The sequence below is a fragment of the Oreochromis niloticus genome, linkage group LG7 (assembly GCF_001858045.2).
Source record: "Oreochromis niloticus isolate F11D_XX linkage group LG7, O_niloticus_UMD_NMBU, whole genome shotgun sequence".
NCBI classification, from domain to species: Eukaryota; Metazoa; Chordata; class Actinopteri; order Cichliformes; family Cichlidae; genus Oreochromis; species Oreochromis niloticus.
This window is the reverse complement of record NC_031972.2, coordinates 41,837,507-41,856,977: the sequence shown is the minus strand read 5'-3', so window position 1 is coordinate 41,856,977 and position 19,471 is coordinate 41,837,507. Positions and strand designations below refer to the sequence as shown.

Below are 19,471 nucleotides of genomic sequence, written 5' to 3'. Positions count from 1 at the left end.
CTTTACACTTACCTTTTTCTTTGTAAATTAGAATTTTAATCTTATGTTGCTACCATGTCTGAACGATTGTAGTTTGTGTGGCTTCCCCCTGGTGGCCACAGTTTTTGTTTACCTAGATGAACTCCTTTCAGGCTCTTCAACGCTGGACTCTGGAGTGGAGATGTATACAGGATCTCCTTCCTGAACAAAAATCATAACATAAGCTGCTTTTTAAATGTCCTGTATTGTAGACCTAGACATGCACAGATCTCTTGTGATTATGAGATGTAGGATCATCTCACTGTGAAATTTCTCGGAGTGCCATCTGGATTTTTGAGGATTTTAACCCTCTGGTCGCTTTCAGTCATGCACAGGAAGTAGCTTTTGATGTGGGCTTGACACTGTTGGAAAAAAAAAATATTTCACTTGAAGATTTTATTTTAAAGAGATGAAAATGTACAGACCAAAGATTTTTTCTTTCAGCCTTGTTGCAAATGCGTGACTTGCAGTATTGTACCACAGTGAATCACTCAGGGACATTTTACAAGATGGAAATAATCATTTGAACAATATATTTTATGCTCAGTTCAAATAATTTCTACTGTGACCATTTGGTGATAAGGGGTGGGAGATGGCACAAAAGCAGTGTAGTGTCCACTGTTTTGTAATTGTTCAGTGGGCGTGAGAGCAGTGTGCTGTCTTACTGCTTTATTCTGCCTCAGAGCCTTCAGGTCTTCCTGAGCTTGAAACATGTCAGCCAGCTCCTGGTACTTCTCCCTCCAGCTCAGGCACTCGGCCACTCTCTCCTGCCTCTCCTTCTCAGCCAGATGCCTCTCTGCCTCGACTTCCCGCCGAGCCTGGTTAGCTCTTTTGCTCTCCTCTTCTGATTCAGTCGCTCTGCGTTTCCAGTTCATCTCACTGCAAAGGGAGAGGATGAAATTGCATGCTAAAACATCATAGCCAGACCGGATCTTCATGCATCTTTAAACTAAATCCAGTTAAATCTTTAAACCGTCTTGTCTTCAGCCTGTTGTGAGGCGTACTCTCATTCTGGTCTGCAGTTACTGAAAAGCAATAAAGAAAATCCCTAAGACGTGAATTGAAAATGGTAAATGGACTGGTCCTTATATAGTGCTTTTCTACTATGAGTACTTAAAGCACTTTTGTTAACTGTGTCATCCAGTTAGGTATTTGTTGTTTGACTCGAAGTCTGTGCAAAATAAGCACACCTGGTCTTTGGTACTGTTCCTCACACTCTTAGAAGAATCATCTTGTGTTGTGTTCACAGGACAACACAGAGATCATGTGAAAACTGTGCAGTGAAGGTAAACAAGTACACTTTTACAGACTTTCTACACTTTTACTTAGAGCCTCTTAAAGTCCTTTATATATTGTACAGAACTTCTTGGAGTCAAGTAGGCTTCCTGTGACTTTTCTCTTTGTTTCTGCTTTCTCCTCCTCTGCCTTGCTGATGTGACTCAGCTGAATTGAATTTTCTCAGCGCTATCAGCTAAAAGGCTGTTATTGTTGCACCATGGACGGTCACGGACAATGACACTGAGTTTTGGGAAATTCCCTTTGAAGATAAATAGGAAATCAAAAAAAAAAAAACGCTCTAAAAGCAAAAGTCAAAGTAATCACACACACATACAAACATTTTCATCCGCAAACATCCTGATGTTAGAATTGATCTTTCCCATATTCCCAGCATTAGATGGGATTTTTAAAAAGAGCTTGTGTATTTGGTATATCACCAAGAACTGGGTGTTTCAAAATGCATTTTGATCAAAAAATCTGAATAGCTAAAAAAAAATACCACTTTAATTAGTTGTTGTTGTTTTTTTTTTTATCACACTCAAGAAGGTCCTGAGTTCAATTCCACCATCAGGCCGGGGTCTTTCTGTGTGGAGTTTGCAGGTTCTCCCCGTGTTTGCGTGGGTTCCCTCCGGGTACTCCCGCTTCCTCCCACCGTCCAAAGACATGCAGTTAGTGGGGATAGGTTAACTGATTAATCTAAATTGCCTATTGGTGTGAATGTGGGAGTGAATGTGAGCGGGAATGATTGTCTGTCTCTGTGTGTTGGCCCTGTGACAGACTGGCGACCTGTCCAGGGTGTACCCTGCCTCTCGCCCTATGACAGCTGGGATAGGCTCCAGCACCCCCCGCGACCCTGAAAAGGATAAGTGGAAGCGAATGGATGGATGGATGGATTATTGCTTCAATCATCTACTCAAAATTCTTTCTTGTTAAGGCAGTACAACTTCTTATTTATGTAGAAGAAGCTAGGACAAAAGCACAACAACTCCTATTTTTCATTAATGATAAAAAAGAAAACCCTGAAAGCAAAAATTAGAAAAGAGAGGTACTTAAGATAATTTAGTGGGATGTAAGAAAATCAATCACAGTTGCCAGGTGTCACTAAAATGTATCTACCTCTCTTTAATTTGGACATTTTCTTGGGTGATCTTCCTCAGCTTGTGTCGGAGGTCATCTCTGTCTGCCTCCAGGCTCCTGCTCTCCTGCAGGAGGGCCTGTTTCTCTCCAGACACACGATCCAACTTCAGCTTACTTTCAAAGTAGTTCTTCTCTGTTTGTGCCAGTAAAAGCTGCACGTTCGCGTGCTGCAGAAAGAAAAAGCAGATGCCAAATGAGGTGTTACGGGCTTTGATTGAATGAACTCGGTCCAACGATAATCTTCCTGCTTGATTCAGGAAGTCCATTAACTGAGGTTAAACAAAAAAAGGAACTCAGCTGGAAAACTGCGTCTAAAAGCACTTTGAGTTATTTCTGCCCACAGAGATTACATCTGCAGTTTGTTCCATGATGGTGTTAAAGATAATTCACTGTAATTCATACAAAAATAATTTCCCCTCTCTTTACGATCTGATGAAAGTTTATAGTTGAGCACCAATTGGAGACGTCCACATCCTGTCATCACGTAACTCTCCACATGTTTTACTCTTGGTTGTTAATGCAAAATAAATAAACAATACCTTGCAGCTTTGCTCATTAAAGACATAATTATAGTAATAATGATGATTCATCATATTTTTATTTACATATTTTTTAAAATTAAATTTCCTTTCACCCTTTAATCTGGGGAAAGGTTTGGCACCAGAAGGAGATGTGATGCTTCCTTATTTCATCACTTCAGAGCTTGTAAACCATCAGGTTTTGATCTTTAAACGGGGCCTTTTATTAGTTACACTCGTTAAAGCAAAGGTAAACAGAATTTACAGTGCTTTCCACAGATGAATGTCTCAAAGTGCTTTACTGGGGCCAACACACAACAAAGCCAACACTTTTAGAATAAACCCACGATGGATTGCCATGATGACACGGGCGTCACAAACCATGTACATATCCTGGAAAGCTCCTCTTAAGGCTTTATCCTTCACTTTAACTCATTAAGCCCCAAAGTGACGTCAAGGAAAATCGATGGTGTAGTCATGTCAAACATTCCCATGACACAGGTTCCAAAATGGTGGTGTGCGAGTTTGCACTGTAACAAAATAGCTAACTTTGAATGCTTGTTTTTAATGATCAAAAGTCATTTTCAATCCATTTAAGATTCCTAATTTATCATGTCCTATATTATATCACGCCAACTAACTGATGCAAAGCAAGCTAAGTGACACATCCCAACTGACACAAGATTTTTAAGACTGATAATATTTCGTTATTTAAAAATCAGATATTCTCATATATCATCCAATAGTTTTTTTTTCTTTTAAATTTACAAAACAGATTTCTCTAACATTTGTTTTGCTGGTCTTTGCTCAGATCAGCTGGCTGTTGTGTTTTTGGTGCTCCAAACACTTTGCAGAGTGCCCTCTGGTGGACAGACTATGCAACATCAACACTCATAACGTGGTTAAAGGGTGTTTCTCCAATTTCTTCCTTACTTTTTCATGTTCGTTTATCTGCCATTATAATTCCTGTTACTTACAGAATGGCAAATAGCTAATCAATCAGGCTCCACTAGATGAGTACTGTAAATACTGCTTCTAATCTTATAATAGTAACAGAAAATGCCATGTGACAACCTTTTCACAAGGTGAGGAAAGGAAAACATAAAATACTGAAAAAATATACACTTTTATTTCATTTACCTAGAAGATTATATATTCTATTCTTTTCTGGCCCAGTTGCAGTGTTATTTATTTATTTAATAATATAAAGAAACAATCAAAAGGGTCTTTTTATTTAGCTCTCGCCCTAAGACAGCTGGGATAGGCTTCAGCGCCCCCCACGACCCTGAAAAGGATAAGCGGAAGTGAAAGGATGGATGGAATTATATTCTGTCTTTTGCTTAATAGATCAGCTTCTGTCGTGTGTTTACCTCCTTTTTAAGCTTCTGCAGCTCTTCACTCAGTCGTCCCCTGTCAGCCTCAGCTGCATCCTTGTCCCGCTGAAAGCCCAGGGCCCGAGCCTCAGCCACAGCCCTGCTCTTCTCTGCCTCCGCCCTGGACTCCTCTGCCTCATCTGCAGCTCGCGAGCATAACATCGACCTTTGCTGGCTCAGGTACAGCTTCTGCTTCAGCTGATAGGGGTCGCACAGAGAGAGGTGAATGTGTACTGCAGTGACAAGATCAAGAAACAGTAGACGCCTGCCTTTGTTTTACCAACGTAATGTGATTCTAACCCTTTGGAGTGAGAATGGTCTGCTTTAGCTGGCATGAATGGATATAGGTTAGCAGAATAACATGCATCTCCTTCATACATTCATATAAGATGTCTTATATAAAACTAGATCTAAGACTTCAAACACCTCAACAAGCTTTTCTGAACATAACAATTTCATTTATAACACCTGCATTTATTTAAAGAACGCCTACTGGAAGATCCCTCATGTTCCCTCATTGACACAATGCCATTTCTGAAAAGGCGGTCACATTTCCTGCCACAAAGTGCTCTCACGGCATACCACAGCCAAATAATCATCTCTGTGTAGGGTCAAGCAGTCAGGCCTGTACGGTTCTCCTGGTTTATGCTACACATTCAGTTGCCCACTTGTCAAAAATATGGTGAGGAATGGCTAACTGACCGTAGCAGTGTTTTTTTACACATACATTTCAAAATCTAAAAAGGTCACATATTTTATTAGAGCTGTAAATGTAGTCTGACATTTAAAGCTGGCATGTAAACACTGTTTGATAGAAGCACATGCTGTTTTGCTGCTTTTTTAACATGTCAATCTAACATTAATGTCCTGGAGAACAGGAAGCTGCTATAAGCCAATTGTAACTTGATGTAACTAAATCAAAGTTTTCCAACTGATGTAAGGACAAGGTTTGAAAGAAGAACATGACTGATTCCTTCCAAAAAGTCTGACTGAATACCATATAGGTGTGTGGTTATACTTTTGTTTTTGTGCTCATAAGCCGCCCACTTTTTAATCTCTCGGTTATTAGTGCCATTTAATAACACTGTACCGTACCTCCTTGACTTGAGCCTGGAGCTCCTGGTTCAAGTTTCTGAGGTTCCTCATGGTCAGCTCACTCTCTGTGCGCATCATAATCCGTTCCATGTGGATCTCGTTTGATAAATACTTGTTTTCTTTCTTCAGGTCCTCACATTCCTGAGCAAATTTATTAGTGACACGCAGTGTGAAATAGAAGCTACAGAGTCGCCCCCCACCACCACCCACCCCAAAATATATAAACTCATAAAATCATGAATTATGTCATCATAAGAAATTATGACCTTTACAAGTTCTCATTATATTTACAGCATTTTTTTTTCACATTCATCATGCTTGTTGTTTTACGTTTTATGGTTTATGGTTTATGTCGTCTTTTTAAGATCATTTAACTGGCCTTGGAAATAACAATACGAGTGTGATCATTTTTTTACACTCGTCTGGGAAACTAAATAATGAATTAATTAAACAAAAAAAAAATGTCCAAACGCACTCATTAACACTGCTGCTAAAATCAGAATACCCCTCAGCAGTTTGGTGAAGTAAAGGCTTTCTTCTCTGTATCTACAAATTGTCGTGTAATTATATTTTAAATGATGAAATGTAGAAGGATCCAGCTTCTGAAGCAAGGTCTTAGATATCTGAGAGGTCATGAGTGCGCTGGCTTACACAACAGGAATTATTAATATTTATCAGACATTTCCTGTCAGGATGCGCTTACAGTGAGGCTGGTACACCTGCTGTTATGAGTCATATGAGAACACAGCAGTAAAATCTACAAAATAAATAAATAAAAATTTTAAAAAAGTGAAAAAAGTGAAAAAAGTGAAAAAAGTACGTGTTAGCTCTGTAACTGTTTTTTACAGTTTCCTGAATATTCAAGTGCTGAATCAGAGTTAATACGAATTATTTAATCTCACCGATGTCCTTTTCTACCTTCTTACCTTCCTCTTTCTGACCAGCTCCCCCTGCAGATGATTGAGCTGGAGGAAGGAGCCACTGGAGCTGACGGCGCTGACTGGCCTGACCGCCCGCACAGGCCTCCTGGACGGCCTGGAGAGGACTTTAACTTCTTCCGTTACCCCATTCTTGAACCGGCTGCCTCTGTTAACATTACTGCTGCTCATGGAGAAAGATTTGTACAGGCTGTCATCTAGCGAGGACGTCCCAGCCGCCTGCAGATCTGTGTGCGATCTGGCCCTGATTGACATTTCAAAGAAAAAGAGAAAAAAACAAAACAACTGATGCAGTTTTGCCAAAATGTCACTGTCACCAAAGGAAAACAAGGGCTCCCGGTTTGTTGTTAGAACATAGGCCAGCAACCTGAATAAAGTTCTCAGTTTCATGTTTGGTTCACTGGGTGGATCCTATCACCAGCCCAGCTTCATTCAACATTTATTGGGCAACACGATAGCAGAAAACGCACTGAGGCAAACAGTCTCTGTGTTTAGGTAAGAGGACACCTTCCATCCCTTAAAAAGCCTTAAAATTATTAATAATTTTTACATGTGAAACTGAAAAAGCCAGTGGTGTCAATTTTTTATGCATTTAAAGTTTTTTCAGTTAACTTAACTAAGGACCAGTAACCATGGGTCGCATATCAGAACAACAGAAGCATCTCTCTCACACACACGTATCTCTGTATCTATACTTGAAAGGAATTCTTGTGATGTCAGATTTCGTTTTCATGTTATCACACTTTTTTTTTTTTTTTTACTGGTTTGGGATTTTCTCACAGTCTGTAGAAGAAGATAAACACACCCAACCAAGGAAGTGTGACCATTTAACATCTTTCCTGGGCCTATCAGTGGACCAGCAGTCTATCGCTTTCCTCAGTCATTACTGCTGCAACCCGAAGAAAGCAGGAAGCACCATTATTTACACAACAGTCACTGAGTCATTGCAATAGGACATGCTGAACTGTTTTGCTTCCTGCAGTAGAATGAAAGTGGTGATACAGCAAGTTTTAACACAACAGGGGAAAGCACTCGTCATTCTACCCTGCCTTTAACTCGTGATTATGATGTGTTCAGGGTACCAAATGCCAGGTCTGATCACATGATTAGAGATTACACTGCAGAAGCACGCATTGTTTTTATTGTAAGGCTAGTTTTAATAGTGCCAAAAGTTAAATGCGTCAGCTGAGTTGATAATCCATATGCAATCAATAGGTAATTAATAAATAACCTTAATCCTCAATACTTAACACTCAACTGAAAATGCCACACTTTGATTGTTGGGTTTTGTTGGGTCCTTACAATATAAAGCGCCTTGAGGTGACTGTTGTTGTGATTTGACGCTGTATAGATAAAATGGACTTGAACTGAACTTTAATCATTAAAAAAAATTAATGCAAAAATATTAATGAGTCCTTTCACTGAAAATCATTCAACTTTACTTTCATGATTAGATGTTCTCATCTAATCATGAAAGTGCATTTATTCGTTTATGTGTTCACGATAAAAACCTGTGTGAATGTTTTTCTTGGGTTTTTTGGTATTTACTAAGATAGAAACTAAACTGCAGTGAGGCGTTTCACATGATGCTCCAGGCTTAAGCATTCAGTGTGCCACTTCTTATTTTTATTATCCAAATGATTTGATCCCAAAATTCTGTTATGAATTGTTTTTGTCCATGTAGAATATACTATATAAGTTACCTTGCAGAATACCATGAAGCACTCTTGTTTATGTTACTATGCATTAACCACCAGGGAAAAAACTTACTGGTCAAAAATCATATATAACTGTGCTTCTACACATGTATTTTCTCGCTTTGCTTTCCTGAAGTTGAACATTTTTTTAAGCATCTTTTTCTTCTCAGTGTTTGCACGTGCATATACAGTCCTCATAAAGGGACTCCTGCAGTTTGTCTCTACAATATAAAAGCTCTGTGTTAACTGTTGTTGTGGGTTGGTGCTGTATGAATACATTAAAACTGGCTTTTTTTTCCTATACTTTTTAAAATATACAACACTATATTTTTGTATACAACACTTTTTAGCCCATTGATTGATAAAAAATGATTGATAATTTTATTTCGAAAAAAATTGTATAATATCAACATTTTGTATGTATTTTGTAAGCTCTGTTAATGGAAAGGGGCTGGGGCTGATATAGTGCTACATGTTGAGTCGCTTTATGAAATGAAAAGATCAAACAAATGATTGATCAATGCATAATCGATGTAGGACTTAAAGCAATTAACAAGTGAACAAGCACACAGCAGTTTAAACAACTGTAAATACATTTGCACCATTACTGTGAAAGACAGCCTTAAACATACAAGCAGTTTAAGGATTATGTGCCATGAGCTGTGATTTTTTTTCCTTTTTTGATCTTTGATGGGTGCCGTGAATGTGATGATTTGAAACATAATATAAACACAGAGGAAACTTGGTTATACTTATAAAATTGGTTCCAATAACAGACAGCAAAAGTGAGGACAGCAGAGAAACAGTGGGGAGGAAATTCCTTTTCCTACAGCCTGTGGAGTGCAAAAATACCTTCATCAGAGATGCTTACGAAGCAGAAAAGCTCCAAACTCATAAACAGAGATGGGCAGTAACGCGTTACTTGTAACGCGTTACTGTAATCTGATTACTTTTTTCAAGTAACGAGTAATGTAAGGGATTACTATTGCAAAAACGGTAATTAGATTACCGTTACTTTCACGTAGGAACGCTGCGTTACTGCGTTACTAAAACCGTGTTTTTTTTGCGAGAACGTCTCATGACAGTGACGTAAGCGAGTGCGACGTTCGTGACAACAGCTGTGTGCAGATCATAATATATCGAGTGCGGGACAGAGTGTAGCATGCAGCGTTTAAAGCGTGGAAGTACTGACCTTATTTTGAGTTTGATTCCATAAAAAGTGACAAAAACATTAGCGTCCGTTGTGCGTGGGAAGAAAACTTCTTTTTACAGCGGAAAAACCCCTAAACTTCCAAGCAAGCACCGAGTGTACTACAACGTAATGTGAAATTCACAGAGAAACTCGCGGATTCTTCCACTGACCGCTGCAGCACACCTGCACCAGGGTAAACCTCCGCCTGCCCCAGTCCTGCTTTACAGGTGAAAATAGAGCAACAGGACCGCTAGTCTTTGATTTTATTTATTTTCTGCTGTGTTTTACTTGCATCTATTTGAAAGAGTGAGTGTAAACACAAAAAAATATTTTATTTTATGTGCTGAAATGTGCAGAAAATAGGTTTAAATGTTAAACAAATTTCTTCCAGTCAGAGAATGTTGCATATAATTTAATTTTTGCTTGATGCATAAAGTTAAAAGATTAAAACTAATAAAACAAGTTTTAAAAAGAGACTTTTCCATTTGATTACATTTTGTATGATGAATTATGCAGCAAAAGTAGAATTGGGCTGAAAGATCTATCGCTTTATCACCTATTCAGGTTGTAAATCGTGTTTTTAAAAAGTAACTAAGTAACTAAGTAATTAATTACTTTTGAAAATAAGTAATCAGTAAAGTAACGGGATTACTTTTTGGGGGAAGTAATCAGTAATTAGTAACTGATTACTTTTTTCAAGTAACTTGACCAACACTGCTCATAAATATAGTACAAAACAACATTTAAGAAGGTTTCTTTAACCATATCCACTTGAAAAGTTTGATTTTTTTTTAAATGAACAAGCTATTCACAGTTTAGATTATTACATCCTTTTATTTGATTCTTTTATGAAACCCATATTCCTATATCTCTGCTTTGGAAATCATTAATATGTTATTACTGGTAACAAGATTAGTGCTTTAAATGTTCTATATGTCATGCATCTGCAATTTGATCACTCAAACAACTACGTTTAGAGAGAGCTTTAGAGTGAAGGTCTTTCTCTGGATGCATGTCCTATCTCCTAACAGGCCATAAAGCAGATTTGACCTTGTTTTTCCTGTTTCCTTTTCTCTTCCCTGTCACATTTGTTCTTGGGCTTCTCCCTCTGCTTCAGTTTATTTGATCCTCCACCCTCGTCCACATTGGGTATATTTTGTCATACAAGACATGGCAAGACTTTGTTGTTTGCCATCATTATTACCTGTGATTTTTGCCCTGTTTTTACAAACCTGTGAATCCGCTTTAAATAGAGGTAAGGTTTTTGTATGTTTATTTCTGAATTCACTTTTAGACTTAATCCTGGGATATCCCACAAGTCTAGTGTTTCAAAGTCTAAAATTTCATAGTTGTTAAGAAGTTTAACTCATGTTTTTGACATGTCTTTTAAGACTGCCATCAGATTTTATTGTTAAGAAGACGAAGACGTTTGGCTCCTTCTGTGATATTAAACTTTAATAACTGTAAACTATAAAATATTAGCAAAAGATAAAAAAAATGATTTTTTTAAAATGATTTTTTAAAAAAATGATTTTTTTTTTAGTATTCTTTGTCGCACACGGAGTCTCTGTGTGTGTGTGTGCTCATATTATGGTTTATTTCTTCATAAAGTAGATCTACACACTGTGGTTTATCTGTATATTGATATGTATACTGTACATCATAAGTGACAGATCATAATGCTTTTCAAAGGACAGTCAGGATCAGTTCTTCTTTTGCATCCATCCATCTTTTCAATGTAATTTATTTACAAAGAAAATTCGCTTTATAATTTTTTTGTTAGTAATTTCTCAGAGTTACAGAGCCACTGGAGTCTTCCTGCTTATCGAAGGAGGAACCTACTACACCTTGAACTTCACAGCTGCCCGAGATGCCTGTCTTTCACTAAATGTCACCATGGCGACGGAAGTTCAGATATCACAAGCGATTCAACATGGACTGGAAACGTGCAAGTAAGCAGAAAGCATTTAACCAGGGTTTAATACAGGCAAATACTTTATAATGTTGACCCATATGCAGTTTTCAAGATTTCATATTAATAAACCGTGCACAAAAACAGGTGACTGACTCGAATGTGTTTCCCGGTAATAGCATAAAAATATTTTAGAAAACACAAATAACTGTCCCAAATACACAAGATCGATGTATTGTATAAGCACTTGGATCCATATATATTTGGTTAGTGGCACTTTTTTTTTTTTGGTAATTTTGCCTTCTTACACCATCACAGTTTAAATTAAACCAAAGACTATTTAAATCAAGGAGTTTAACATTTGCATTCCCTGTTTATAAATTACACACAATCCCTGATTTTCTGTGGCTCAAAACTAATTGGACAGACTGACCTAATTTTGACCATAATGATTGTTGTTTAATAAAAACTATATTACTGTTACTATTTTAACAGATATGGCTGGATAGCTGAACAGACTGCCGTCGTCCCACGAATTTCCCCTGAACAAACTTGTGGCCAGGGCAAAACTGGGGTAGTGACATGGAAGGCACCAGCAGATAAAAAGTTTGGCGTCTTCTGCTTCGATGCATCCGGTACTACTTATTTTCTTAGTTTAATAGACTAATATATGCCATAAACGTCAGTTCATCCATCACAAATGTCTAATGCCAAGACCAAAGTGTGTGAGTGGCACATAACAATGTAATGACATGATCAGTGTGATTTATGTGACCTGCAAGTGGTTTTCATGTTGTGCCTAATTACTGCCTGTAATTACAGTCATCTGATCACTTAAATAGAACTGAACCATTGATTTTCTCAGCATTAACAGATATGGAGACAACAGCCAGCCCACAATCCCCCACATCTCCAACTCCACTGACAACTCAAACCACACATTTGGTCACATCAACAACAAGGTCCATGTCCTCAACAAAAAAGTCAATAACAGGAAAATCTCGGCCGACACTTCAGCCCACACCCTCAACTTCAGCTTCTGATGTGCTCGTCATGACATCGCGGTCAGCTAGGATTTCTTCCCTTGGCACCCCTTCTTTTAAAACGTTCTCAACCCATATTCCTGTTTCCTTGCCTCCCCTACTAACCACCACGAACCCCCCTGCTGTCACTTTGACCTTTTCTGCTTCCACTCATGCCTTCAATTTCCCAGCTTCCTCTGAGTGGCCGCTGCCACAGACTGAGAGCTCCGCAAAACCATCTCTAGGAGGTATGTTCTGGAATATCTAAGACACTTTTTCTTTTTTCATTGTTTGATTTTGCTAACATCATGTCAGCAAAAAAATCCATTTGGATAAATGATTTTAATCAAATTAGCTTCTTTACTTGTTTTTTTGTTGTTGTTTTTCTTTATCAGCTTTACATGTAACAGTTATTGTTCTTGGCATCATTCTTCTGCTCCTGACTGCAGCAAGCGCTATGTGGTACTTTCAAGTGTGAGTAATGTTTTTGGGTGATCTGCATGGCTTAAAGCACTTAAGGAACAACTTTTGGTGTAATCCACATGTATTGTCTTTTATTAAAAACACTTTTCTCTGTCTTTTTGGAAAAGGAATGTTTTCAGGTGCTTGTCTCACTGGCAGCAGATGGATAACATCGAGACAGAGATGTGGAATTTTACTAATAATGCTATGAACCATCTCGGACTGCAAGGGGATGATGATGATGATGATGACGATGAAGAAGAATCACACCGGATGTACTCCAGTGACATCACTCTGTGTGTGAAGTCAGACATCAAAGCAAACTCTTCAAAGTAATATGACCATTTTGTGCAAGTTTTTTGTAGACACAGCTGTGTTATCTGATAAAAACAAGATTAGAAGATCACTCACACCATAAAATCTTTGGTAGATTGTTGTACTCATAAAAGTCCTTTATACAGCCTGTTACAGGACTTTTCTGGCTACAGACAACTAAATCGGGCTATATGTTTAGACTTGCTGTCATATACACATGAATGAAAGTGGAAGCCAACAGACGCTTCTTTCCTAGTGGTGGAGAAAAAACAATACAAATATGTAACTGACACACACCAATGTTGTAAAATAATATTGAAAATATACAATAATAATAGTGTGATCTGTATTTCTGTATTACAGACAACAGATACTAACAAACAAGCTTTCAAAGTAATACTACTATTACTTTTATTATGAAAATAAATTGTGCTTGGCTTTGGCCAAATCTTTCTTTGTAACTATGCATCTTGGCAATAAATACTGTTGCAAAGCCTGTTTATTTCCTCTTAAAGGGCGCCATTTAATTTGTAAAGAAATGCATGTGTGGGTTGTGCAGCAGAGACGAGTATGAAAAACTTACCAAATCTTCTCTGCCAATCGAGTAAAAGTGCATTTATTTGTATTTATTTCACGTAAAATAGCACAAAAAAAAAATATACTTCCAAATACACACGGGTACATGTTGTTACAAACGCAGCAACATGGCGGCGGTAATGAGTCGTTTCGGTATTTACGCACCGACATAAAACCAACGAAGAAGAAGACAACAACAGAGCCAAACCGTTGCTGTTTTTTTTGCTTTGCTCATCCATGCTTGTAAACGTTACGTTACAGCTTTGGTAGAAAGCACACGAAATGAGACGCCTGGGTTCCGTACAGCAGAAGATACCGTGTGTGTTTCTGACTGACGTGAAGGAAGAACAGTCCAGAAAACGCGACTGTCAGGTGAATGCATGTGCAGACACGTTATCAGGCGCAGTAGGTTTATTATGGGTATCTCCTGCTGCTACAGTTGTTAGCACGGAGAAGCACCCGTCGTGAACAAGTTCTTAGTCGTGTCTTTTTATCTTTTACTGGAAGTGAAATGTAAGCAGAGTAAATGTCGGAGCCAGAGCAGGGGGAGGTGGCTAACTGTATTTTCCTGTCGGCTGTAGCATGAAGACACACCTCGGGTCTTCCTCGACAGAGGACCACACTGATTTGCATAACGTAAACAACAGGGCAACAGGTTGAACAAATTAACTGACACATGGTCATCGGGACAAATAGTTGTACAGCTGGTTTCAACAGCGGAGAAATTTCTGTCTGATTTATTTATTTATCGTAAATGTGGTGCAATCTGGCATCAAACAGTTATATGCTGTGCCAACTTCCCAGTTTTTAATAGTGAGTCGAGTCGAGGCACTGCTGTGTAATGAATAGAGTAGAGCAAATACCTGCATGGCTGAATGAAGGGTTTTTCCTGCTTAAGCTTTACCAAAACACCAAAATCTTCTTTGTCAGGTAACACAGACATATGCAGACCACTCTTGCAGGCTTAGTCACTGCAAGTCTGGAAAAAACAAACAAACAAACTCTGGAATGAAGAAAATTTTAGCCAGCCTGCTGGAAAGCAGAAGAAGAGAGGAAGAACATACCAGTTAACAGACTTATGGACATTTCAGCTCTATCATTAAAGACATGGAACAACCTGACAGATTACATTAAATTAATGTTTTATTCCGTGTAAGACTGAGAGCATCTTTACATAATTTAAATGTAGGCTAAACCTAATTGCAAGTTTGATATAAGTTCAGCAAGTGCAAATACATGGCCTGTTTTAGGATTGTAGTCAGTGAGACTCGTAGAACAATAAAACTGGTTTCAATTTAAACCTTGCAGGAAAAAAACTAAATCAAGGAATAAAGTTGTTTCTGAGAATTGATATTAATTACTGATGCTCATTACCGAAACACTTTAGACCCTGTTACTATGCACTCACTGAGCTCTGAGGGATCTTGTAGAGGCGTCACTATCTGATGTTAATATACACAGCTCAAAGGAGAGATCTGCAGGTGTCAGGATAGAACTGCATATTTTATAGAATCTAACAGGAAAAGTCTGTTTTCACACATTAGCTGTTTACCCTCAAGTTAAATGGTTGCAAAGACTTATTTCAGTCATTTTCCTAGATATTCAGTAACATAATACTGTCATTTTCTTTATTCATTTCTTTAGCGGTTCTTTAGTTTTTCTTTTAGAACCCTACCACAGGGGGGCCACAAGCTGGTGTAGTGCTAGTGCCGTTCTCAACCCAGCATAAATGGGGAGGGTTATGTCAGGAAGGGCATCTGGTGTAAATCAACCATGTGAATCATCAAGAATGAGATTTCCATAGCAGATCAGTTGAGGCCTGGGTTAAGAACGACCGCCTACGGTGCTGTTGGCCAACAGGGTGTGGATGGAAGTTGTGCTGCTGTTAGACGAAGAGGAAAAGAGGAAAGTTGGAAGGCATGTTTGGAGACAGAGAGAAGGATGGAGCCAGGGAAGGAAAGGGGACGACCAGAGTGAAGAAGGCCATGCAGAGGGTTTATGTGACAGAGGAGGATGCTTGAAATAGAGGCAGAAGATGAAATAGTGTTTGTTAGTGTCTTTTTGGGATGCTAGCTGGCCCCCCAGATTTTTCTCCACAGGGACACATCAAACAACATCCATCCATAGGTCTCCAGCCTGTCGCAGGCCCAAACATCATAGAAATGACTTGATTTATACAGAATGGTTACCCCGTTGATGGAACAGAAATATAATTACCACCACTATGGCTGTTTTCCCCAACCTTTTGGAGCTACGGCACATATTTCACATTAGAAAAATCACACGGCATACCACCAAACAAAAATGTCACAAAAAACATATTGATCATTTTTCCCTGAATCACTACTCATGCTAGGGCCTTCATCTGGGTCAGATTGACTACTTTTTCATTTCAAATATTTATCTATTGCTATGATGTGCTGCGTTGTCTCACAGCATGACTATTATATAATTTCTTCTTCATCATCTTCTGTTTTACTGGCAGTTGGCAACCTATTTAATTAGAGCAGGTAGTTGTACTGCTCTCTAGTGGAAGAGAATGTAATTGTTCTGCCCGTTACTCATGCCGGTCATTTAGAACAGCGGTCCCCAACCTTTTTTGCGCCACGGACGAGTTTAATGTCAGACAATATTTTCATGTACCGGCCTTTAAGGTGTCGCGGATAAATACAGCAAAATAAAATGAAACGACCAAGACAAAAACAATGGTAGTTTGTAATATAATAATAAACGCAAATTCATTGTGTAATTGTATAACTTTATTAGCGGCGTCCTCCTGAAATACGCCAACAACATTGAGAGTAGCATCCTCCTCTCTGCCTCTTAATGCTCTCTGGTCACTATGGTAACGCGTTAATATTTCTTTCAAAATAAGACACACAACTACAACACGGGAAAAGGCGATAAAAACCCCGAAAACCATAAATTTCATACCCAAGCCTCAACATGCCAGATCCACTTATCCACTTGATATGAGGCTAACTGGCAAACTGTAATTTAAAAAAATTTTTTTTCCCCTCTCTGATTTTTAAATGCATGTGCCTTAAAACCGCCAGATGCAAGAGTTCCCTGCAGAGCCTGGGATTAAAGTTTGTGGCTCTTGGAGGCCCGTTTCCTTTGCACAGTTTTTCTCTGAATTAGCTGGAGCAACCAGCTAATTCATGTCATGTGCGCCGTGAGCACATTGGCATTCGTTCAAACTCTACACCACTTGAAGATAATTTTGCTTACAGTGGAGTGATAGATTTCAAATAAGTGTTTTTGAATCATTTGCCAAACTGATATACTTCATCCATCCATCTAAAACTGTAGAGAACGCTTTAATCTTGGCACAATGATGACACTCTATACTGATGATCATGAGCTTCTTATCACTGGCACCTCATCTGCATCCCCTTAATGTTATGTTTTTTATGTTGTGATAAATGTAGTCATGTCTGTTTATTGATAATAGCCAGAAAATGAAACGACATTTGTTTGAATCAGCACCTGTTAATAGATGTATAGGAGATATACTTAAAGAGAATCGCTTTTCATGGGATTCACTTATATTTCATGTAATTGCAAAAGAAGCTGGTACAGATGCATATTTGACCTTTTGATTCCCTGGTTGCTAAAACTATGCAGTCATGAAAGTATTCTAAAATTGCATTAGATGAATTGTGCAGCTGATTCAGTGTCAGCACAGTCATGTAGTCTGTTGTTGGTTCTGTTGGTCTGTTGTTGGTTCTTTAATCAGGCCCAAACTTATAATTGAAAAGTGGTGGTTTATAATGTGGGGCTTCAGTTTGATGCTATATAATATATAGATAACTCATTTATGCATTCATGGTACCGTTACTAATGTTGGGTATAGTCACTTTCATTTATATCTTGCACTGATCAAACATATGGTTTTGCTTCTCTTTAGCAATTTCAGGTTGTTGCCACAGAAAATGTGAACCCTGTTGCTCTGGAGGCTAACGTACATAGTGCGCTTGCCACTGAAAAACTTGATGGCACCTGCTGCTATGTTACAGTTCATAAAGGTGAGAAGATCTCAGAATAACACTGACCCTTTCCTAGTCAGCGTCTACAAACTGCTACTACTGTGTAGTTTTCTAAGTGGAGTTGATCTGTTTTCTTTAGGGCAGCATTACCTGTGGGCTCGACTTGACAGAAGACCAAACAAACAAACAGAGAAGAGGTTTAAAAAGTACCAACATTCTCACAAAAGTTGTAAAGGTAGATTAACTTTGTCAAAAACAGTTCCACAAGATATTTGAACACGTTTTTTTTTTGGTAATATTGCTTTTACACATCACCACAGTGACTGAAGCAGATTCTGAGCCTCAATTCAAAGGGTTTAATAACAGTATTACTTAAAAATCCACTGTAGTGGTATACACAAGCATAATTACCAGAGACCTATGGGCCTAATTGTGAGAATATTGAGTGTGGAGCAAAAAACAAAAGGCCTGGAAAATGTTAATACATAACACATTTAGCAGTGGGAAGGATTAAATTTTTCCGGGCTTTCTTTCAGGTTTCACGTGGAACATAGAGGAAGATTTTAAACCGGTGCCAGAAACATGGATCCCAGCTCATGGAGTCAAACATCACAACGGCCGTCCAGTGCCCGATGAACATGGACATATTCCAGGTTCTTAGTTCTTATTTTAGTTCGTGTGCAGTGCATTCACCTATGTCTATGTAAAAGAGTTTATGTAGAAAAATGGGGGTAAGTGTCAAAGAGACGATAAGCAGCAAGTATCGTCCTTCACATGGAAACCATCAGCATGACGAGTACTTTTCTTTGTTGTTATAAATATGTAGGCTGGGTTCCAGTGGAGAGAGACAACAAGCAGTACTGCTGGCACTCCTCTGTGGTGGATTACAACGTTGGGCTTGCTCTTGTTCTCAGGCCTCGACGTGACAACGAAGACATGTTAGAAATCACATCAGTCCCATTAGCTGAGCTCCAGGAACAAACACTGGAGCTTATTGGAACCAATGTCAATGGAAACCCATATGGTAATAGAAACTGCATTCATTTTTTTTTATATAATCTGTGGTTTGGAATTACAATTAATGATTAACATTAATTAACTTCATTGGGTGATTGATTTAAAACAAAAACTGAAGTAAACCAAGGTTCATTAATATTGTACAAACAGGGCTGGGCAGCAAAAAGCAGCCTGTCCACTGCCTGGTTACACATGGGAGTGTTCCAATCAGAAACCCACCACCTGTGGACTTCCAGCAGCTGTGCTCCTGGTTTCACGAGAATCCAGACGGTCGAGTTGAGGGTATAGTCTGGCACTGCAGTGACGGCACTCTCATCAAGGTGGGATGACATATATATTATTCAGTGCATTAAATGGATTTAAGTATCTGTATTAAAAGATTGAGCTGCCATAAGAAGTTTACAGAGAGCAATGCTGTCATGCTTCAATGTTCTGAATAGTGTGAAATCAGGCACCGAGCTCTTCTGTGTGTGTTGTTAGGTTCATCGTCATCACCTGGGACTGAAGTGGCCAGAAGTGAACACTTGCCTTGGTAACAAGCCGGCGGCCATCCGTGTCGACGCTTACGGCAGCACAGACCTGTTTACATCGTTTGTAGCACTAAATGGACACTGCTTCAGCCGGCTTCAGGACATTCACTTTGAGCTATAAGTCCATGCGGGGAAAACGGATTTCTTTTCTCTCCGGATCTTGTGAGGATCTGCCGCTTTGCTGATGGATCCCTGATATTTCATCTGTAATTCCATGCGAGTCATTTACAATCCTATACTCATATAGATTAATTTATTCCACAGAAACCAGTTAAGAACTGCTGCTTTTTGAATTCATGAAAGTCTTAAGAGTAGCTTACAGTGAGTGAGCTGTTAGTGGAAGAAATAAGGAGAAAACTGACTGCCAAAGTTTAACGTTTAGCACAAAAAAGAAACGGTGAA

At 38.7% G+C, this 19,471-nt stretch overlaps 3 protein-coding genes across 4 annotated transcripts in view; 2 read left to right on the top strand and 1 right to left on the bottom strand.

The window, feature by feature from the left end:
- LOC102076739 (trichohyalin) overlaps nt 1-17,429 on the bottom strand; it is an 18,312-nt gene extending 883 nt beyond the window's left edge. Inside the window, exons 1-9 of the mRNA XM_005454177.4 lie at nt 16,468-17,429; nt 14,397-14,512; nt 6,346-6,601; nt 5,420-5,560; nt 4,322-4,522; nt 2,413-2,600; nt 684-897; nt 282-380; nt 113-180 (exon numbers count right to left, since the gene is read on the bottom strand). Of these exons, the coding sequence (XP_005454234.1) occupies nt 113-180; nt 282-380; nt 684-897; nt 2,413-2,600; nt 4,322-4,522; nt 5,420-5,560; nt 6,346-6,601; nt 14,397-14,476 (1,247 nt within the window). The 5' untranslated portion in view covers nt 14,477-14,512; nt 16,468-17,429. The remainder of the gene's footprint in view (nt 1-112; nt 181-281; nt 381-683; nt 898-2,412; nt 2,601-4,321; nt 4,523-5,419; nt 5,561-6,345; nt 6,602-14,396; nt 14,513-16,467) is intronic.
- lyve1b (lymphatic vessel endothelial hyaluronic receptor 1b) lies at nt 10,118-13,459 on the top strand. 2 transcript variants are annotated; one of them, XM_005454176.4, is made up of 6 exons: nt 10,118-10,501; nt 11,049-11,198; nt 11,654-11,793; nt 12,024-12,428; nt 12,576-12,654; nt 12,771-13,459. In XM_005454176.4, exons 2-6 carry the CDS (start codon nt 11,143-11,145, stop codon nt 12,976-12,978), a joined length of 888 nt encoding a protein of 295 aa, XP_005454233.1. In that variant the 5' UTR covers nt 10,118-10,501; nt 11,049-11,142; the 3' UTR covers nt 12,979-13,459. The 2 variants fall into 2 exon arrangements, with proteins under 2 accessions (XP_005454233.1, XP_003449207.2); XM_003449159.5 differs by having other exon boundaries at nt 10,119-10,501; nt 11,030-11,198.
- Nucleotides 13,698-19,471, top strand: rlig1 (RNA 5'-phosphate and 3'-OH ligase 1). Its single transcript, XM_003449198.5, has 7 exons — nt 13,698-13,905; nt 17,444-17,561; nt 17,662-17,757; nt 18,059-18,175; nt 18,349-18,546; nt 18,690-18,859; nt 19,020-19,471. The coding sequence occupies exons 1-7, from the start codon at nt 13,816-13,818 to the stop codon at nt 19,188-19,190; spliced, it is 960 nt and encodes a 319-aa protein (XP_003449246.1). The 5' UTR covers nt 13,698-13,815; the 3' UTR covers nt 19,191-19,471.